Here is a 23039-nt window from a genome sequence, read left to right on the forward strand (position 1 = left end):
ATTCTCTTCTGTAAGGCCACTGTCTGGGCACCAGCTCAGTCTCAGAGAAGGTCAAATTTAAGCTTAGTTTTTTCCAAAAGCAACATTTTATCCCTCTGAGCACAAACCAATCCTCCGTGGAATCAAGAAAATATTACCTGCTGCAGGAGAACAGGGAGAAAAACCATGTTTGTGACTGAGCTGCGATGATGAGGTCACACACGGAGCTGTCGATTACTTCCTTGATCAGAAAATTAAACACACCTCTCCTCTGCTTCATGGAGGCCAGGATGATTTCCGAGCCGTGGATCTTGTCCATGTGTCTGCGGCTCTTGGCCTCGTAGAACCACTCTCCGGTCAGGTACTTCATCTTCCCCTCTGGCTGCGACCCGCTGCTCTGTATTTTTTCCAGCTTCCTGTTGGAGAAACACAAAGGAAACATTATTCCTACAGAGACATTTATTGTTCTTTCATGCACCAGGTTTATCTCAGATAACTGTCACTTCCTTCTGAATGAAAGTTGTAAAAAAACACAAAGGGTCATTGTTCCTCTGCCTCTGTCCCCGTAGACACAAGGACATTACAAGGACACTATTGTCAGGGAACAACTACAAGACAGCGCTTTAAACTGCACTGACTGGAGAACCTGACACCGTTTCAAATCAGACTGAGGTGAAATCCAGGGTCAAACATAGAGGAGACCAGCTTCCACATGGGTGTTTTGCAGGTCACGCCACAAGGGCAAATTGGTTTCTCCTCAAATGGAGACATGTCTTTAACATTTAGGTTTGTAAGTAGAATTATGGCCTGGTAGTTGTCAGCTTCCTCAACCAGAGCAGTTTCAGTGATCTGGTTGAGGGAGCGGACTCACATGAGGTCACAGTGACTTTTGACCTTTGAGTTTTTAAATTTAATAAGTTCATTTTTGACTTTGTGTGACCACTGCTTAAATCTGAAATTGCGTGACCTTGACCTTTGACCACCCTGATCTAATCAATTAATCTGAGAGTCCAAATGATCATCGGAACTTGTAAATTCCCTCAAGGTCTTCTTTAGATATCGCGTTCAAGAGAATGAGACATACAGACGGACAATTCCATAAAGGCAGACTTGAGATACCATCTTCAAGAGGCCAAAAACATCTTTTGTGAGGCCACTGTGACCTTCACCTCTGACCTTTGACCACAAGTTTTTTCACCAAGGTTGAAGAACATCCCTCAGACGTGAATGAGACAGATGTATGAGCCGACAATATTCAGTCTTACTCTGTTCAATGTTTGTTGTTATTATTGTCCCGATTCTCTCTTCTTCTCTTGAGCTTGTTGAAGAAAACGTACAATGTTCCTTACTGCATTAAAAAAAAATTCTGCCATATGTTTGTCTCTTGCTCCACCACTTTATCAGCTTCATGAAACACTTGCACATGATCCATCTGAAGGAAGGAATTCGGAAAACATTTCACTAAGTTCAAATTGAATCAGGGAGGAAAACAAAAAAATCCAGTGAGATGATCAGGGCGGCTCATCTTCCCTCTCGACGCTGCTCCACAATGGTCATGTGAATAAAGGGCAGCACATTATTACAGGCTGCTGGATTTAATCCTTTTACAGTAGAGCGGCCGGGACACAGTGAGCATTCAGCCTCCCGCTGATAAAGAGTCTGCTCGGCCAATTCTATTAAAGTCACAATGAAGAGCACATTGTTTCAGGACATTCTTGACTCTTGCAAGTGAAATTTAAAACATCTTCAAAGGGGACTTTTCATTTGTTTTTTTTTGTTCGTTGAGATGTTTTGTGAAGGGGAACGAAGACGTGAAGCTCGTGGGAGAGAAGTCCGAAAAGATCTGTTTGTTTGTTTCTGTGCCCTGAACATACAGCGTGAGGAATGTCGGACTCCTCCCAAAGGTTCAATGAAAAGCTCAGGAGCAGCTTCATTTTAGCTGTAGGCTCCAATACTTACAGTAAGTGTTTATTTTTAACATAAAATCCAAGCAAGTTTATATTTTTCCTTCATCAGTTAGCAGGATTACACAAAAACTACACAAAAACTACCCCCCCCCCCACACAGATTTTGCGGACAGCCAGCCCACAGGCTACGTGGTTTATTGGCACTTGGGTGGTCGGCTCCTCTTTGCCAGATTTGGGCCAAAAGTAAGCCATAGCAGTAAGGTGGCCCGAATTTGTTTTGTGCTACTCGGGCCAGATTTGATTTTTCACAAGTGGGCGACTTTAGGCCCAAATTCATTTTGTCCAGGTCCCAAAAAAAGACCATTAGCTCTTTATCATTGACTGACGTGGCCCACATCGGCTTTCTATCTGGGTAAAGGTCAGGACTGAACTTCTCAGAGAATAATTCATTTGTAATTATAAAAAAATCTTTTTTGGAGAGTGGTATTTATCGGTGTGTGTGCAATTTTGATCCAAAAGATAAAATCTGGAGGTAGTGGATGTAAGCGTGGTTTAATTAGAGACCTTATGTCCTCTCTCTGCCTCTCTCTCTGCTCAGGTGAGGTGTCTGGCCATCACGCCTCTCAGCGTTTCTATTCCTGTCCGTCACAGCAGCATGATCCTCCTCTCAGTGTGTGGACTTCAACTTGGCTCAAATCTAATTGCACAGCTCACACTGAGGCTTCCCAGCGCCTGGAGGCAAACTGTGTATCCTGCAATGCTGTTATCCCGTTATTCCATTAGGGTCCAACAAGGGTAATTTTCAGCTGCATGTTTACTGTCCAACAAAGGCCTCCTCTCACAGGACGAGCAATGGAAAGACTTCAGAGCTCTTATTGAATCACTAGAATGACATTTGCCGAATAACATAACATTAGCTTTAATGTTGGCACATAACATTTCAGCTCATGTAAAGTAACGATTGATGAGTTTTCAGTATGTGATGGTGAACGGCAGGAGAAGCCTGTTTTCCCACCTGATTCTCTCCTCCTCGGCCTGTTTCAAGGTCGGCGTCCCGCCTCAGCACCGTCATGATCTTCTTCTGCTCCTCCTCCGTCAGGTGGCTCAGGTCGATCATGGCTCCGCCTCCTGCTTCGTTCAGCGGCCGGACGTGGAAACGCTCGGCAGCAGGAATCTACCACCGGAGGTTTCTGTGGCTACTGTCAAACAAACTCATAAGGTATATTGACTAAGCAACAGGTATCTTGCTATTGGAAACCAGTCCCTCACAAGACCTCAATGGTTCCTCTTAAACATGTTTACTTTTATGCTTTTCTTTTGACATCACTTTTAAATGAAGGACTATTTTGTGTCATATAATTCGCTGCCTTTGTTTCTAAATGAGGTTTTATGATCTGTATGTTTTGGTTTGCAGTCTTTGATATTTCGTATATTTGTTTTTCCTATGTCCTCTTTGTGAATCACTGTAACGGCTGTTTTGAAATGTGCTATACAAATGTGATTTAAGATGGGGTCTCCAGTGGGACAAAAGTTTTTCACTCACCATTAAGATATCAACATAATTTTTCATCTTTCAAAAACACACATTCTGCTCACAAGCTCCCACATTTCACACTATGTTCTCGGTAAAAGGACAAAAGAAGTTAACCTGGCTTTTTTTTAAACTTTGGAAGAACTCCATCCTTTAAAAACACGCAGAGCATCTGACAATAATCTGTTGATTGGTCGGTGGTTTCCCAAAATATGTGACCGACAAACACAACGTGCATCTCTTACACAACCACTGAACCACTGCCTCCACACAACTTGCTTCTGATTACGGACAATGAACGCAGCAGCAGCCCTCAGCTCCATTTACACCAGAAACACTGAAGAGCAGCTCCGGTCATTCCATTAATGGTTTGTGAAGCCATGAGTGAATTATACAATCGCTGCTGTATCTGAGTGAGAGTGGATTCACTCAGTAAAATGTACCTGAACAAAACCTTTGAGCTACAAACTGAACACATCCATTCTAAGTTGATTGGAACTTTTAATGCATTATATTTCAGAGGTACATTCATTTTAATGCATTCAATTATTTCAAAACACAACATGGCCCTCAGTAGAGTTCAGGGTCCAACAGACCACTTATGAAACCAACTTTTAATTATGCAGCTTTTTACTTGGACCTACACTAAATCTCACACACCCTTTACCTCAACATGTTATATAGACTTAAAGAAACAATCCTGGATCACCACCAGAGTTGAATGTGTCCTTACTTGTCCAACAACACATCCTTCCACCAAGTTTGGTAGTAATCCGTCCAGAAGCTTTTGTGTAAGTTTGCACTAAATAACAAAACAACAAACAATAAGAAGAAACAATAACAGTTCAGTGGAGTCTAGGATCCAGTTCTTCACCAGACACTATGGGAATGTGTCTTGTTTGCTCAATTTCCATGTTTATTCAGGAAACTGGTTATACTGACACAACAGATACAAACACTTTGTGACTGACCAACTCTCTGGCTGAGCATTCTTTATCATCACCATGAATATTATTATTGTTATTCAAGATGCAGAACTTTACCTTTAACAGTAAAGTGAAGACATGTGAGGTCCCTGTGCAGCTGCAGACTCTGAAGTGAGGAGAAGTGAGCACCGAAGATGTTCCCTCGACTCCCGAGTTGTTTTCCTCTGTTCAGCAAACTTAATTAAAACGGATTCATTAGAATTTGGAGGATTCGCACTGAACTGGTTCATGTGTCTGGCTTAAATGATAAGAAGTTAGAAAATCACTCTGGAGACAACAGCTTGTCAAAAATGAAGGTTAATGAGTGATATCTGGTAGAAAACAGTTCTTATTAACTGATAGATTAACTCTCTAATCAACTCTGAAATAAATCCTGACTGGTTTCCACTCCTGGTAACAGTTCCTCTGCAGCCTCAGAGAAAACTGCCCTCAGGTTTCGTTGAGTTGTTTTTTTGACACTTGTTTAATTGTAGTCTTGCTGCAGTGATAACTAAAGATTTAGATAAAAGGTTTGTTTTTACCTCCTCTACAAATCCGCTGCTCCTGCTGCTGCCGCTGGTGGAGACTCCAGACAGGAGAGGAGGAAGAGGAGAGGAGAGGAGGAAGAGGAGGGCGGGCCTCAGGGAGGAACCGACATGTGCATCAGACACACGTCGCCAAATTGTGCATGTGTCGATGTTCCGTGATTGTAATAACAGGGAGCGTCCAGCAGGTGTCCGTAGTTTCCACATGTTGATATCAGTGTTTGAACAAAGGGTGTGAACCTCAGGTGACTATGAACAACCACCGGGGGCGGATCAGGAGATAAACTCCCAGGGGCAATAGAAGGTAAAAGGTGTTTCTTGTTATAGTCTTGTTTTTATTTTGCTTATTTATGTATATTTATTTGTTTTGCCCTCTTTATCTGGGTCTTCCAGATTATTATTCCAACTTCTGACACTATGTATGAATCTGAGCCACTGTTCGGTGTTTGTCCCTTTTTCACTAATACTTTTATGCAACCAGCTTTTATTTGTTATAAATGTGGGGGAAAAAAATGAAAACGTATGATTAAATTTGTTGTTTTTTGTAGCCATTAAAAGGAACCAACAGGGAACACTCTTTGGATTAAATTAATTGTAACTATTAAATGTGATATAACTAAGATTTAATATCAAATGACATAAGATCTGCAGATGAGTTTTGTCTTGACATTTCACAGCCTGTATTATTTCACATATTGTTTGAAAATGCAAAATTCCAGCTTAATTTGCATATATTCAAATAACTATTGAAACTTTTGCTGTATGAGGAACCGAGTTCCCTGTTCAGGATCCATTAGCGACAGCTGAAACCAAACTGCTCCTGATACAAATCTCAAAATAAGTTTCCAACTCCAAACCTTCATTAGCTTCGATACCATCCTCAGCTCACAATTTCACTACTACAATCAACTACACATTTTCACCTTTACGAAAGACCATGAACACGACAGTTTGTGGAAGCTGCTCTTTATTTGTAAAAGAAAGAAAAGACTTCAGTCATTGTCTGCTACACGTTCTAATTACATAAAGAAAATATCTGCGGAGACAAACGCAGAGAATATCCTGAATCAAACTTAGGTAGAGTCAAATTTGATTGAATTGCTTTCATATTTCATACATCTTTCACTTTAGCACTCAAAGAACAGTCAGGTTTTTTTTTTATATATACACAGAGCGCCGATCAACAGCGCTCCTCCACTCCACAGCCGCTCCTCTGGATCTTTTTTATACAATTAATTTACATCAAATCCGTGACCCTCTTTCCCCCCCCCCCCCCCCCCCCCTTGGCGTGGCGACAAGCTCTCCAGCCAGCAGACACACTCAGTCCATCGTTCCCTGCCCTCTCCCCATCTCCTGCTGAGGAACTGTAGTGTGGAAAGATGTGTGCAACATGAAGACAACTCGTTCACATTCAGAGTAAAGGCAGCCTTGAATACGGTCAGTGAGTCAACGGCATGCCAAGCTTAAAGCAAATGGAGCCCACCGCCCAGTGCGACGCTTCAGATTCGTGGATGAAGAGTTGCAGGAAACGGATCCATTGCAAAAAACCCTAGGCACAGAACCGACTACATCACATTTACCGACTCATACTCTAACCCCTGCACTTGAAGTACAATGGAGATTGTGAAATCTTTCATCTAGTAAAAGAAAAAGAAAAAAACTTAAAACACAAAACTCAGAATATTTAGTGCTCTATGATTCCGCTTAATAGGTGTAATTTATATAATAGCTATTTTTTTTTTTTTTTTTTTAACTCTACCTCTCGATGATAGTCAGAGATCCTTGTTTAATGCTGAAGCACTCCCACAGGTGTTCAATGTACTGTAGATTTTACATTATCATTATCTTCCCCAATCTTAAACCAATAATCATAAATAAATACAAACAACACACAAGGAATGTCTACTGTAAACACGGTAAAAAAGACAAGAACTTAACAGGTGTAAACGTCATTAGCATCACTACTTAGTGACAGTTAAATAACTTTAGGGGATGGATGACTGATGATCGGATCAAGAAAGGGAAGGAGCGCTCTCCCTTCACCTCCGCCGCCTCCCCCCGCTGAACATCGAGCCTTTACATCCAACCACAGTGTTTCCAAATACATAACATCAAAGTTTCTCAGCACCCATTCGTTATTTCTTTACAGATTACACTGTAAAATTGATAAAGAATCCTCTTAATGGGGGTTAGACAGCATCATCACTCGGCGTCTCGGACAAGTTACAGATTAATGGGTGTGAGCTATCGCCAAACGTCACTTGGACTTGCTTACCATGGTTTCTGACAAGTCGATGCACCATTGTGTTGTTGACATGTCTGCATTTGGGTGCGTGAGTGTGTGTGTGGAGTTTTTCTTTGAAGAGTTAGACTGCAACGAGGACAAAGCTTTGCTGCTAATTGCTTCATCTTCCGAGAGACACTTTTCTTCAAAATTACATGAACTGCATCTGCAAAGAGGAGCAACAGACAAATGTTAGCAAAAGTTCACATTAAAAAATATATTAAAATATATCAGTTGACTGTGCATGTAACTCCTCCTCAGATCAACATTGTCCAATTTAACTTTTGGTTTGGATTCAGCACCTGTAGGCCGTTATTACGCTTAAAAAAATATATCTGAAATCTGTCTCTTCTTGTAACTGCACAAATTGCCTGAGAATCATGATGTTGTTTAAATTGACTTCAGTCTCAAATTGATTTCACCTACATGCAGTGATCCCCAAACAGAAACTGTTAATTGTGAGTTTGGCCGATGCTGAGCTCAGGCTACCGGGTGTTTTGAAACGGATTTCACAAACATGAGTAGAATCTGGGAATATTTGCTTAAACAAACCCAGACTACAAAATTAAGAAATAACGGCACATCCCACACTCCCAATTTGATTTGATTGATTGATTGACAACAGGATCTTAATAGGATTATTGCTCCAGAGGCAGCGATGCACCAGCTCAAGTCTCTCACGTCTCCTCACGAGGAAGCAGATGTAAAGAGATGGAGAATGGCATGCAACTTCTCTATTGTTAATAAGCAAAAGCAGAAGGTTAAATGAGTCTGGATGAGAAAATCGTCTGCGAGATGTGGTCATATTTTAACTGTCACCTATGTCACTGTCAACAATAGCCTCAGAATGTTAACTGTTGCTTGGCAGCAGTGTCAGCGGCCCCCCCACTCTGTTGGCTTAGAAAGTACCAACCTAACCTCACACTAATCAGATAATTAGGTACCGCCCCCGGTTCCAGAACAGATCTGTCCTCTGAGTCTCGGGGGACAGAATCTGCACTAAACTCTTGTTGTCTGAGCCCAGCTTCACTGCATCACTGTTAGTAAAGCTACTACACACATTTCTTCAGAAGTAAAATATTACAAGACTACAGTGTTTTTCCCATTCGAAAATAACTAATTTAACGGCAAATTTAGTTAAATTCAACAATGGCCACAAGCTTTTGAGAAAACGTGGTTAAGCAACATGTGATGACAGTGGAAGAACCAGGGCTCAGAATGAGGCTGGCTATGATAACGATGATACATCCGTCAAAACAAGCAAGAAATCCAAGCAGCAAATGCCCAGATTAATAAAAGCATCATAAATAATACAAAGGCATCTAATCACAACACTAAGATATCAGCATATAAAAAACAAGGGGCAGTAGGACTGGGCATGCAATGCATGCAGGTGGATGCGCAAGCAACGAGCATGCTGTACCTAAGGAGATGCTCTACAAGAAATCCTTGAGAGAGAGGTGTGCAAACGGGTCCTGTCCAGGGGCTCGGAGAGGACTCTGGCTGGAAGGACTAGAGGCTGCGGAGGGCTATTTCAGGAAGAAATACAGGAAGTAGGAGGACCAGAGGAGAAGTCAGAGAGTTAGTACAGAGACTGCAGGGGGATGAGATTAGTTGGGAGAAGCTGTGATGTAGGAAAGACGGGTTAATAAAATGTAGTTAGGGGAAAACCAGGGAGTCAGAGAACGAGGAAGATGATTAACAGTTTGGTTCCTTTCAGCTCCGGAGAGTGAAGGGTCCATAGTTCAAACTGTCATCATCTGCTGCAGTAGTCACACTGACTAACTAGGGAACACGCCACAGCACAATGGACACACCTATTTACTCAACCTGATAATTGCGCAAATAGATACTGACTTCACTGGGCATTGGCTCTGTGCAGTAGTCAGTCTGCTGTGCACCCACCTGAGCACTGGACACAGAGCCAAAGGGGTTGGGTGGCCTCATCACAGGCTGGCTGTACATCATGGTGGGTGGATTCATCATGCCCATAGAGCCCATTTGCTGAGGCTGCAGTGACACAGAGATCAGAGAAGTTTCTTCAGTGATTCAGTTTGAGTTCAGTTGTTAAATGTGTGGGTTCAAAAACACATGACAGAGTAAAATTCTGGTTCATTTTCTAGTTTTTACTTTAAATACTTGAAGTTGAAAAGTTAACCTGAATATTGCTGTACATTTCGTCTATTATTTTGTAAAATGTTTGAGTACTTCCTCCACCGCAGTGGTTCAGGACATCTCATTCATGTTTACATTTCATGACAACATGACAAACTTGATCTACTGATGAAACTCATGAGTTCATATGTGTGGTCACAAGCTCCAGAACTGCCCCTGATTGAACTATGAGGTCTCTTAAACTTTAGCAGGATGTAATTATCTAATCGTGGATGGATCAACAATACCAGTGCTAAATGAAAATCATTGAAAAATATTAGTTTCTTAATGTAGTTTCTAAAACAATGACTTAGATTTCTCCAGTGCTCATGATATTTGTAAAAATTAAGAGATTTCATAATTCTGAAAGGGCATTTAAATAATTATCTTAATGGTAAGGAGGTAAAAACATAAAGCCTGGCTGCATAAATTAAATATTATAAGGTCCCAAGGCAACAATTTGCCGTTTGTCACCTACACTCCCTGAAACCCCAGATACATGGAACATGAGCACAATATAAACTTAATTCATTATATTTAAAACAACATGTAAGATCATTCTTGACATTGAAAATATTGTTTGGGAAAACAATCCCATTATGCTTTTAACTGTACTGCAAGAAATGAATCAAAAATAATAACAGCTTCTCCATAACAACTGCACAGACACTCTATCCACTGATGAAGACAGGTAAAAAACTTAGACCAGAGTTTGGATTGTTCGGCCAAAACTCAAGTGAATCACAGTTAACATGGGCTTTTGGAGCCAATGTGGGGTCCGGAGCCCCTGACTGGTTGCCCCCTTCACATGTGTAGTAATCCAGCCACATATGACCTGTGTTAGTATCAAGTGCTTAATAAAATCAGATTGTTTTTTTTTTACTTCAAAATAGAGTTGACAGAAGCCATGATGCTACTAAATCTACACAAACTGTATTTCTGCTGAAATACTGACCATGCCATATCCCATCATGCCTGTGGGTGTGGTGGCAGGGAAGGCCATGACTGACTGTGGCTAAGGAGACACAACAAATAGATTCAGAAGTAATAACACAAATGACCACAGAAAACAACAAATGTGTGCAAAACAGCATGAAATTACAACAAGAAACAAGAACAGCTCTAGAGTGAAAGAACTGTGTGTCTCACCATGGAGACGGGGTTCCAGGTCATGGATGGTGCCGCCTTTGGCTGCCAGTTGTTGCCGCCGGTCATCCGCCTCTCTCCTGGCTGGCTCCAGTGGATGTCACTGCAAATTAACACAGATGATGTTAGCACCAGCGTGTGAGAGGCTTGAAAACATAGAGATGCTGCTTTAGTTCCTGAACACTGAGCGTTGATCCACCACTTACTTCTTCATTGAGCCATTTCCAATGCCGAGGTCTGCAAAGAAAATTCAAACAGGAGGTGTTGAATGTTTTTTTTTCCCCACCCTTAATGAACATGTGTTAATTAGTGCAGCTTAGAGCAGAGCAGCAAACTCACTGCCGACAAGGTTAGCCAGGGAGGAGTCAAGGTCGTCTGACACCAGCCTATCTGGCTGCTGACTGCACGGCTGGTTGGAACCGGCCAGGGTTGGTTTCAGGATGCCCCCGGTAATATCTGACAAGAAAATTAGAGCCACGATGAATTATCAACTGACAGAAAACTAATTGTGAACCCTTTTTTTTAACTGAAAAATGATCTTGGTCATTTTTCAAACATGAGTAATGTTTGCCGATTCTGAGATTTGCTGTTATTTTTTCATAGTAAACGATAGTAAACCGAGTATCTTTGGCCTTTGGATGGATAAATAAATAAATAGCTCCAGCTGTCTCAACAATAAAATTGTTATTAGAAGTTGTTGTTATTAATGCTCTGTAAAAAAATAACTCTGCCAACCAAACATAATAGTTGAGGTTTAAATTTGCTCACAAACCAACCAACAAATGTACAGGAGTGAAAACACAAAAAATACTTGGTAGAGGTATAATCTAGAGGTAGATACCTTCTGGGGCAGGTATTCCATGTGCACTTATTATGTAAATCCTCACCATCAGAATTGACACTGTTGCTGCCTGAGGCTTTGGCTCCAAAAACTGACTCAAAGTCCACTTGGAGTCCCCCTGCTGGCTGCTGTGGAGGCGCCTGTGGCGTTGAATATCCTTCATAAGAGAAGAGGAAAAAGGTCAGATGCAGTAAAAGAATCACAAAATGTGAAATTACTGGAAAGCAATCACTGCTAAGTAGTTTCTGCACTGGCCTGTGTTGGTACAGAGTCTATATAGCCAGCACTGGATGCTTCTGCCGAATGCCACAAGCGTCTCTACAGAAGTATTGATCTACAGCTGAATGTGCTTCACTCTACCTCTGAATAGACCTGCTACAGTAGAGGGCTCAGAGGGGAAGGGAGCCTGGTGTGGGAGGTGCTGGGCAATGGACACTGGACCACAGAAGGAGTCTGACAGGCCACAGGAAGCAGGAAGAGGAAGACAACGAAGAGAAAGAAGAGAGGAAGAAAGAGAGAAAAAGGAGAAGCTATTTCAAGGCCAGGCCAGAGAGACAGGTTGGAAATGACAGGTAGGAAGAAGCCAACTAAAATATAAAACTTTTGTAGCTGTTAAATAGTAAATGTTTAACACAGTTTAAGAGTTGTAAAATGATAAAATAGTGCTTGTAGTTAAACTTGTAGTTATCCTGAGGCAAGGCAACTCTAGAAACATTTGGGAACATAACATTTTGGGACATAAGCGTATTAGCTTACTTGCCAAAAAAGTATTTATTGATACCACTGTGCTGTCAGTGAAATAAACACGAAGCTAGGTGAAGTAGATATAATGGGAAAACAGTCCTGTGTTAAAATGCATGAGGTGCACTCGTGGAGTAGTGAGATCCTTAAGATCCATAAATTTGAAGGCTTGTCGTCAAAAACACTAACTCTGTGTTGAGGCCATTTGTGCACTGGGAATCATTTGATTGGAAGGAGGACTCTGCTGTCGGACAGGATAGCATCACAATGAGGTCTGGCAGTTTTTTATGATGTTTCTGTGATTTTAGTTAGTTCAAATCCCACTGATGTACATTACAGTACATTCGGTTTTAATTAGTTATTTAATGCTATAAAAACGGGGTCGAATGTCATCACTGACACCTGAGACTATCGGGTGTATCAGTAGGTCATTGCTACCGGTACTAACTCCCTCATCGCAGCTGCACAAACTCTGGCTACAAATGTTTGCAGTAATTGTATCCAGGATATTGCTACTCCATTTCAGGATGGTGGGAGGAAGTAGAGACTCATCGTCTATCTTTATTTGTACTCTGATCCTGTGCACAACCCACTGTTCTACTGCAGCATGGTATTTTTATACTTCTACAGTTAGTTTTTAAAACAAAGGGCTATAATTACCAAGCTTTAGAGGTGCTGGTAGGAAAATATTTATTTTACCTTTGGACAGAGCCAGACAAACTATTTCCACAAGACATCAGAGTGGTATCAATTAATCAAAGCAGTATTTCCCCAAAAATGTCAAACTGTTCCATTAATCTTAGTTTACGTCAACATTTCTATGATAAAAAATAATGGCCGTTGGGGATATTTTTCATTGGACCCTATGTTTACCAGGGTTGGGTAAACATAGGCTGCGATGGTGAACCATCATAGTACCTGAGACGGAGGGTTCTATCCGCACTGTGCGTTTGTAATTGGTTGAAACGGTTGAGTTTGTGTCAGTAAAGGGATTGTAACGATCTGGAGAATCAAAGATAGTGTTGGTAAAAGAAAAACAGGTTTCACATTAAAAATGCTATTTGTCTTTACAGTACAACACAAAACTGTTCATTGAAAGAGGATGAAGAATCACTGTAAGGCAACATGGGCTTATGGTCTCTACAGTGGGGCATGGAGGAGAGGAGATACGGTTTGTTTTTACTATAAAAAGGTAAAAAAAAAGGATAATTTGTGCAAAGACAGATAATCAACATTTAAACTACAGCAGCACAGAAACGTGCAAACTAAACATGAGCATACGCGACTACAGAGAAATGAACGAGGGTGACGAGACGTTAGTGAGAGAAACAAAAATGAGTCATTACCACCAAACATTTCATGACCAGATGTCATAGAGGAAAAGCTAACACCGTCTGAAGACACGACAGGCAAGTGAGAGGCATCGACAACGAGTTTTGAGAGGAAAGGGTTGAGGTTTGGCATGGAATCATCTCCAGCTTCAGCAGAGGTGAAAGGATCTAGGCAGACGGAGCAAAGAGACACAGAAAAGAAGAAGAAGACAGAAGAGAGTGGAGAGGAAGAGGTGGGCGTCAGAGTCAGACAACAACAAGAGTAGGAGAGCATGCAGAGCAGAAACCACAGGAGCTGAAGCAGAAGCTGCTGCTCACCTGCCCATGCTGTGGCCACCGGATGCCCTGTTGAAGCGGACTGCATGGAGGGCTGGAAGGTCGATTGCAGGTCAAACAGGTCACTCTCCATCTTCACGGCTCTGCAGACAGAACACATTTAAAAAAGGTCAAAAATAAATGTGTGAGCAATTTTACATACTCCTGTTTGTGCACAAGCTTGAAAAAGGTTATCATTTAGAGTTATGGTCAAAATTAAGGCTTTCCTTTTCAGTAGACATGTAGTGTATTTAATCAGATTTGCAGAACTTGTCATTACAAACGTTATTCCTTCTTTCTTATTCTTAATTGTTGAGACAGAGGAGAAAGGGACATAAACAGAGCATCACAGGAGTTTGTTTTTAAAATAAAGTTTATCAAATTTGTTTGAGGATCAAACAAATAACCTTCTGAGTCTATAAAATGTAAGGAAACAGTGTCGTGATTTCCCTGAGCTCAAGCTGAAATCCTTAAATTGCTTGTTCTGAATGACTCTCAGATTAAACAACTAGGTCCTACCGACATAGAAAATAATCTTAAAGCTGCTTAAATGGAAATAGATCAAAAGAAGTGGACATTAGGCATTTAGTAAAAGTAAGATGTACCCATTTGAGCAGCCGGGTGTAGAGAAGAGGTCCATGGCTGCTGCTGTGCTGATTGTGCCCCCAGTGGTGGAGATAGGCGACGTATCAGTGGTGGCAAAGGACGGCCTCTTGGAGAGCTCTTTAAGTCTTTGTTCCTAAGTAAGGAAGTCAAGATTAAATATACAAGCAACACTTTTCTTTAATCTAAATTAAACTTTTTAAATGCTTTTTTATTTGTATTTTTTTAATTGAACGCTGACCTTCAGAGCTTTGAGTCGAGACTGTTCCTCTTCGAGAGCTGCCTGCTTCTCCCGCTCGTCCACTTTAGTGAATGACATCCCCGTGCTGGCCAGTGATGACACTGCATTTGACAGAGTGCTGGCCCTGCAGGGCAAAAACAAATTCACACTTGATGCAGCACAGGCAAAGCTCTTACTGATCTAATAACACTTCATATCACACAGCAATATAGACGGAAACACAAGACAGAGCCTGAGACTCAGGGAAGAATATGAGAGTGATTCAGAAATAGTGATGGGCAGATTAACGAACCTGCTGGCTGCGGTGGAGTCTTTGACTTTCTTGCCCTCTAAAGAGGCCAAGTGCTGCTCCAGAGCTTCGAGGAGGCTACTGGGAGCCTGTCAGGACAGAAAACATAAATCAGCGAGTTCCTGAGACTCCGAAAACGCAGTCTTTATGGGCATCAAGACCGAGATGGACAGCGGTGGGCAACCAAGATACAGCAGAAAACACTGCTGCCAAAATCCCTGGTGTCAAATTCATGTCTTTCGTCCGGTTGTTTCGTTTTGCTCCACAAAAGGAGAACTAGCAGCTTTGTGCTTTAGTCTCCCACCACTGATCAATGACTCCATTCCAGCCGAGAAGCTACTTTCGGATGAGAGCGACATCTGTGTGGGATGACGTACTGCACCACATCACTTTCAACAACCTGGCTGTTGTTGAATTAGTCATGTCTAAACACAAAAGGGCAGCCATTTCACATTAGATGAGCTACACTGGATCTTACACATTGACCGAATATAAAAGTGGTTGCCATGACAGCTGCCCAAAGGTGAAGCCAAAACATCTGGATCCCCCCCACATAGCTCCTCCCCCTCCCCAGTCTCAAAGATGGTTCAGGTGATTCTCAGTGTCCATACAAAGAACACTGATCACCACATAATGATCAATGTTTTTTTTGGTATTTGGTAGTCTTTTCTTTAAAAAACAGCTGCACAAGATTCATTAATTTACTCCCTCCTGACTCCACTCGCTTTCCTTCTCTCACCAACACACACATTGGACACATCTGTCAACTCAGACTTGGTTAAAACAACATAATTAGGTCTTCACGAACACAAGTGATTATGATTATTTGCATATAGAGCGATGAAGTGAGATCCAATCACAGGAGACACATCAGCATTTTAATACCAAGTCTGAGCAGGACCTCCGGCTTCAATTGAAAACAACAAAGCAAGATGTCGGCACCAATGTTTGAGATGTTTTGGCTTCATTTTCGTACAGAGGGAGGAAGTAGCTCCATCTTTATAAACAGTCTACGATTACAAACCTCACCAACAGTAATATGAACAGATCTTTACCACAGCAAGCGTTTTGTCCTTCAACTGTTTTTTCACCACGATGTTAGGAGACAGATTCAAAGCAGAGGCATGCAAAAAAGACAACACTGAGCCAAGTCACGGATATAGAAGAAGAGTGAAATGATAGTACTTACACAAACCGTGAACTAAAGTGGAAAGATAAAGGGAAAATACAGAATATAAAGGTGGTGATAGTTAGGGAGGGGGATGCATTTTATTTGCAGCTCTCAGGGGGTAAAACACTAATGTAAAATTGGTCCCTACAGACCAGCACAACAGTATGTGCAGCTGTATATGACATCTAACTGTCACTGTGCAGATTTGTTGCAACTTTAAACACTAAATGTGGACTTTACACCTTTATTTACTGTAGAAAGAAGGAGAAGAAGAAGGTAAGGCTAAGAAGAAAAGGAGGAGCAGCAGTAGAAGAAGACGACCACCTCCTCTGGCAAACATGCACTCGAGAAGGAAATCATGCAACTTGTCTGAATTTTAAAAACATATCTGTGTTGGATGTAATATAAACTGGCTGGACAAAGACAACGTGGATGAAAAGAAAAGGAGTTATAGCTGGAAGTAAGAAAAAGAGAGAAAGGACATACTTCCTATTGAGGGCAAAGTTCCGGGGTCTGCAGATTTCTTTGCTTACCTGTGAAAGGTCTGGAATGTCACCTCGATCAATGCCCACCTGCTGTTAGAAAGAAAAACAAACAAAGTTGAGTTTTTGTCTTTGCTGCGTTTAGACAGAAATCACTGAAATATCTCATTCACGACAGTATCCGTAAAACTATTACTGCACAGCTACTACACAGTTGTACACATTCTGCCAACCGATGCAGTTTCAGTCTAAATTCATATGAAGTCACAGTTACTCTGCGAGAACTGATCAAACTGTGAAGAAATTCCCAAAGGCAGACTTGACATATCATGTTCAAGAGGCTAAAACATGTTATGCGAGGCCGCTTTGACCTTGCACCTTAGACCTTGCAGTCTAAGTGAAATTTGTGCCAGATTTTAAATGATTCTCTCGAGGGGTTCTTAGGATAAAGCAGTGACCAAATTTTAATCAGATAATTTTTGCGCCAGAGGAAATTCCCTCTGATATGTAATATTCACAGGAATATGAGGCCACCATGATGTTAACCTTTTACGTTAAGACACTTAAATCTAATCAGCTCATCTTTAAGTTCATGCAAACAATTTGAAGAAATTCCTTCGAGGCGCTATTGAGATATGTTCAAAAGAATGGAAAAGATGATAGGACAACCCAAAACCAGAAATATTAAGTGGAAATTACCTCTGCTACTTTGAGGAACTCTGATATCCGGGTCATTCGGGTGAGAAACTTCTTGTAAATGTCCAAACCTTCTTTACACTGAATCTTCTTCATGTCAAAGTATTTCTCTGTTTGGGGACAAAGATTTTAATTAATTTAAAATGGACAGAGAGGAACAGCAGGACAAAATTAACCAGAGGAGACAGAGACGGTTTAAATCACAGTGATCATTGAAGGTCTTACCAAGCAGGTTGATGATGCCTTCATTGTAAGCAGCAAAGAGCCGGATGGAGTCTTTAAAGAGGAGCATGAAGGCTGCATTGATGACTCCATTAGTCAGCTCGTTGGCGTTAACCTGAGGGAAAGCAATCAGTCAAGATATTTGTCTAAATGTTGACATGCAAAGACAAAAAGCCTGTGTTTGTGAGATCAGATAATGGGTCTGTTTGCAGCAGCCTCAGTAATACGGAGGCTTACCCTCAAACTCACATTGAAATCAAGGAGGGCGTCCATCTGGTTCTGAATTATGGGGATAGTCTTGAGCAGCTTCTCGGTATTCATCATCCTCATAACACCGTCCACTCTGTGTGGACACATGGAGAATCAGAGGCGAGAGAGGCAAACAGTGCAGCTCTCAATGCACGACAACAAACAGTCTAACGCTGACTGTAGCACTGCAGCTACAGATGTTTACAGAATAATCCAACATTTATTTTCTCAATCGACTTTTTTTTAAATGCGAAAATTAGGCTTTATAGTTTTCCACAACCAAGGTCACATGGCTTATTACATGCGACCCGTAGTCCAAAACCAAAAGATATTGCCATTACTCACAAATTATCATTAGTTTTAAGTTAAACGCATGTCACACCCTGTATAGGTGTACACCATCGAATCGTAAAATTGTACGATAAATTGAAGATAGAAGTCCTTACCCGCGTTTTACTTTTGTGAAGTCAAAGGCAACCTGTCTGTATGAAACAGCTTTCTCGTTCAGGTACCGACTGTACCTCCTGATAAATGTGGACATGTCATAGCCTGGGAAGAATAATGCAGATGGAGCTTTTACAACTTGAAAGAACAATCTCTTTATAGAATGATAAAAATTTGAAATCAGCACTGAAAACATCAACAGACAGATTCAAAATTGTTACCTTGTAACCCACTTTTATCCAAAAAATTACTGAGGTTGAAAAGTGTATTCCTTGAAGCCAAGTACTGGACGAAACGCTGCATGAGGGAGACATTTGTTACTTAAAATAAGACCAATGCATTAATTATACATTTTACATAATTTACATACTTTGCCGTTACATTATTCAACTTTTCTTGTCATGTCTGATTGTTTGAAATACGTCTAGCTGCTTGTTCCAGGGTGTCTGAAGCCTCACCTCGTTGCCATAGACCATGAGGTGGTGTGTGGTGATAAGTGACTTGAATACGACCACCCAGCTGGTGTTGGTGGTCCGCTCAAACAGCGAGTCAGCCAGTTGTGGAATGTTCACGTTCATCTCGTTGGTGCAGTGGATCAAGTCTGAAACAAAAAGGGCCAATTCATGAGATCATGAGGTTGAAATAGTATCAAGAAAATCAATAAAGACGGTAGATGACTAATAATCAAAGTAATATTGTGCTGCCGTGATCAAACATATAATGGACGTTGATGTGTTTTATCATATCTGATCTTTATGTCACATATTTGTCTGTATGCTTGGTTTGGACTGAGCTGGTGTCCCACTGACTAACAGAGCTTGCTGATACGTCTGATGAATCTTCTATTCCAAACATTTTAAACTTTCAGAGAATTCTTTTCATTACCAGACATGGATAACGTAACACACTGTGAATTCACAGTCACTCAGACCGGCTTCATGTTGAGCTGCTGAGCAGATAAACACCTGCCGCTGCTGCTGCTACTATTGTTCAGTTTTAAGAGAACAAACTGTCTCTGATATGAATCATGCTTAAGTGCTCGGCAGAAGGTCACATACATGGAGTTTATTGTTTGTTATTCGCGGACTACTTCTAATTAGTGTGTTTTTCAAAGCAGTGCTCTATCAAAACAAAGCTGGAGATGCTGAATGGAAAAACCTGTTTCAACTACTCATAAAAAATGATCCTCATACCTCCAAGAAAAGCTGGAAACCTTTGATATAATGCAACACATGACGAAATCCATTCAGTGTAAAACTTTAAACTTCCCTAATTCGGAGCTGAAATCGTTCTGCAACTGTTTTGATAGCATAGTTATTGCTTAAGTTATTTTTCAAGCACAAATGCCACGAATTAAAATATTCTTTAATTATTAAAAAAACTGACATTCAGTCATTTCCATGTTAGTAGATAGGATATGGACCAAACTAAAGCCATCAAATACATTTTTGTATGTTCATGTTTTATATGAACCTTTAAAAAAAGGGGTGAAAGGTCATAATTGACAGAAATCACTACTGCGCAGACTTCGCTTTCAAATGACGTCAAAAGCACAAAATGGTGGCACCTGTGTCCGGGATAATTTAGCTTCATTCCCCTCAACAGGAGGAAGTGGAAACACGTCATCCATAAATATTTACAGTCAATACCTAAAAAAGTGTTCAACGGTAGTTGGAGCCCTGGCTCTGGAAGGCGTGATGGCAATCTTTTCTGTTTGCGATATTTTATCGTCTGAACAAAAAGTCAACTACATTTTCATCAAACTTATTAATTGAAATCAACAAGAACTGATCCTGGCCATTGTAATTAGTAACGTTCAACAAAACATCCTTGCAACAGCCAGACATGAGGTGCAGAGCAGGAAGATGATGTCCACTCATGTTCTAGCAAACTTCCTCAGCTCGTACGTTCATCCATGTGCTGGTCGGATGATGTTCGTCAAAGCGGTCGAGCACATCAGCCCCCTAATGACCCTGCCATTCACAGCAGTGATCAGACAGACGGGGTAATTGGGCGTCCATTTCTGTCCTATATTTGACTTTTCAAAAGGCGGGGGGGCTCTAAGTAGGACAGGATAACCTTCCAGAGCAGCGGCAGCACGAGTGGCTGAACTTCCAAGGGAAGACAACGATGGAGGGGAGAGGACAAAAGCAGGGGGGAGGAGGAAGAGTAGGTATAAGCTGGGGTGGGGCAGGAGGGTTGTTAAATCATGTAACAGCCACAGTAAACATAAGATAGTGTCGACGAGGGACAAACCGTTGTCAGCATCTCAACTCTTGTGTGTGTATATGACTCATGTGTTCACTTCTGTTTAACAACTCTATTTCCTCAAGTGACTCAATGCAGGAAATCCTTGAGGTATATTTCTCAGTTTAGAATTTGCTCTGAAAATGTTATTTCTTTTTTTCTTTTGGTTGTTTTGTCACTGTGATTAATTACAACATACAAAACTAAATTTGGAGACAACATGGTGACATGTTGTAGTTTGATCAAATTGTCAGTCGCGTTTCTTCTTGACCAATACAGTATTTTCTAGATGCGTTTTGTTTTAAATTAAATGTATGAGTTTGTTTTACTTCTCCATCATTGTGTTTTACACTTTTAACATGTTTATTTTAGTCTTAAGACGTAAACTTAACTTACTTACTTAGTAATTAATAGCAAGTAATAATATTGTCGGCTCAACTTCATAGTTCCTTCTTTTACTAAGAAGTGTCCCCATTTTTAAGTATTTTTAGATAACTTTATTGTGTAACTGCTTGTACTCAAACAGACGAACATTTGAGGACATTAGTTTCTACTGTTAAATGAAATAAAAAAGGTTTTATAGAAAAATGTATATACATATTTCTCAAAGTAAGTCAACAAGACAATGAAAACAACATGAAAGATCGTTGCAGTCCTGATTCTTTCTATGAAATGGAGGCACCTGACCTTTCCCTCTGCCTTCCTGTATTCACGGTATCATCCTCTCTTTTATAAATACATACAAATACAGCAAGATAATACTACGGAACAATATAAAAATAACCACTTCTGTTGCGTCAGAATGGGTCGTGGAGAAAAAAAACACTAAAAGATTTCAGCTAAACTTAGAAAGCAAACTTGCTGCCTCCTCCTGCCCGTCACTAGAAGCCTCCCTGATGTTGAAACATGAAACCCGAGGACCCGGCATGTGTCACCGTCTGTGAGCCGGGAGGCCGAGACACCTCAGTCTCCAGGATGAGCCAACTGGGGGTGTCACTCTGCCGGGGTGTCACTCTGCCGGGGTGGCTTCCACTCACCTCACCTCAGGGAAGCCACCGGAGCAGCACAACAGGTGCGGAGCCTGCAACTTCAACATCACCACAAGCAGCCCCCCGAAAAAGAATCAGTGTTGGTTGTAATCCCTCACACGGACCATTAACACAAGCCCGAGGGCAGAGTAAACCCCTCTTTTTCCTGGAACCGTTACTCGACTCGTGCAGATGATGCAGAACCTTCATAAAACCCGCTTTCATTACTGCCATCAAGCATTTCCAAGTGCGGATCGATATGAAGAGAATCCACCACTGCATCTCTAAGTAGAGCCAGACACTGACTTTCTCTCAGTATGAGTGCATCAGATGGGGATTTAAGCCCTGGTGCTTACGTCAGTGTATGGATGGAGCTGTTTCATACCCTCATACCCATAATCCTCCCTCTTTGTGGCCCTTGCTGTGTTCTCTGGAGCACCGTGACCCCTCCAGGTGAAACAGCAGCAGGTATCACATTACCATCCCCACAGTGAGGGGCAGGGGAGCTGGGCTGTGGACAGACACTTGCCCCGGCTTGCAGGTGCACCACCAAGGTGGGGACTGGATTGAAAGCATCCCAGTAAATGTTGATGGATCAGGGCCTAGTGGTGTAAATGTCCTTATAAAATGTGTGTGATGGTTTCCTGACATGTATGTAGTCAAGCTGGAAGTCAGAGAGTGCCTATGAGGGGGGAAAGACAGACAAGAGGGTGGACTGGACAAAACCAGACAGCTAGACAAGCTAGTTTGGTCCCAACTGGGGACAAAACCACACAAAATAACAACTATAACCATTGATAAAGAATGTACGGTGCGTTAAGCCTTCCTCAGTGCGTGTAGCTGTGTCAACAAGGGCCTGTCCTGGATGTTAAAAACAATATAATCTCCCTGACATGAGCAGCCACTAGCATGTAGCCTGTCCTGAGGCTTTGCGGCCTAGTAGCTTCCACCGTCGCCATAACTCAGCCTGTTGTGTGTTTCAATGAAGGAGCAGCAGGAACCTGCCGTGATTTCCCCCCCAGCGACCCCCGTGTTCCCCGCGTGGAGGATACTCACAGTCCAAATGCTTCTTCTTCGGCCCCATTATCTCGTGTGTGGTGGCCTTGCACACCGTTTTCGACACGGCGGATCCCGTTACACTGTGCTGGGCGGCGGTGATCCGGTCCGTAATGCTCTGCCCCGACATCTTCGCGTCGTCTCTCGTTCGGTGCCAACAAAAGACTTTTTTTAAATAAAAAAAACGTACAGCCGCGTCTCCCCCGCCTCGATCTTTTAAACGTGACCCTCGGAAGGAAACCAGAAAACGGGAGAAACCTCCTCCTCCTCCGCCACCTCCACCTCCGCAGCAGCAGCAGTAGTAGTAGCCTGGCCGGACCACCACCTTCTCCCCCCCCGTTAGGAGCAGAACTAGCCTCCTTGTCTGTCAGCGGAGGAATAAAAGAGCCGGAAACTAACAACAGTCACAAAAAAGCCTTGGTTTCTTTCCTCCTTCTGGCGCCGTTGGTTCCGGTGTGGTTCATTCAGATTTCGGGGCTGCAGCGGCCGCTCGGTCCACTCGCTGACTCATCCGACCCGGCCCCGCGTCTCGCTCTCATCCCGATGTGGCAACACCGGATCCCTGCGTCTCC

At 41.9% G+C, this 23039-nt stretch overlaps 1 protein-coding gene and 1 long non-coding RNA gene across 10 annotated transcripts; both read right to left on the bottom strand.

Moving 5' to 3' along the window:
- Positions 1-2935: 2935 nt before the first annotated feature.
- On the bottom strand, positions 2936-4972 carry LOC128440762 (uncharacterized). The gene is made up of 3 exons (XR_008338567.1): positions 4925-4972; positions 4461-4579; positions 2936-3085 (listed from the first exon to the last, which is right to left on the bottom strand). It is a non-coding gene; the product is annotated as an uncharacterized LOC128440762 (long non-coding RNA).
- A 1223-nt stretch (positions 4973-6195) lies between these two features.
- On the bottom strand, positions 6196-23039 carry picalmb (phosphatidylinositol binding clathrin assembly protein b). Of its 9 annotated transcripts, none has more exons than XM_053422759.1 (23): positions 22468-23039; positions 18595-18737; positions 18358-18433; positions 18139-18241; positions 17693-17786; positions 17447-17558; positions 17225-17331; positions 16577-16618; positions 14876-14961; positions 14584-14707; positions 14345-14478; positions 13743-13843; positions 13440-13592; positions 13012-13095; positions 11713-11805; positions 11399-11509; positions 10851-10967; positions 10718-10748; positions 10515-10614; positions 10321-10380; positions 9117-9221; positions 8635-8740; positions 6196-7377 (listed from the first exon to the last, which is right to left on the bottom strand). In XM_053422759.1, exons 1-22 carry the CDS (start codon positions 22595-22597, stop codon positions 8648-8650), a joined length of 2199 nt encoding a protein of 732 aa, XP_053278734.1. In that variant the 5' UTR covers positions 22598-23039; the 3' UTR covers positions 6196-7377; positions 8635-8647. The 9 variants fall into 9 exon arrangements, with proteins under 9 accessions (XP_053278734.1, XP_053278732.1, XP_053278737.1 ...); XM_053422757.1 differs by having other exon boundaries at positions 9069-9221; XM_053422762.1 differs by lacking the exon at positions 13012-13095 and having other exon boundaries at positions 9069-9221.

Source organism: Pleuronectes platessa, chromosome 5, assembly GCF_947347685.1.
Source record: "Pleuronectes platessa chromosome 5, fPlePla1.1, whole genome shotgun sequence".
Taxonomy (NCBI): Eukaryota; Metazoa; Chordata; class Actinopteri; order Pleuronectiformes; family Pleuronectidae; genus Pleuronectes; species Pleuronectes platessa.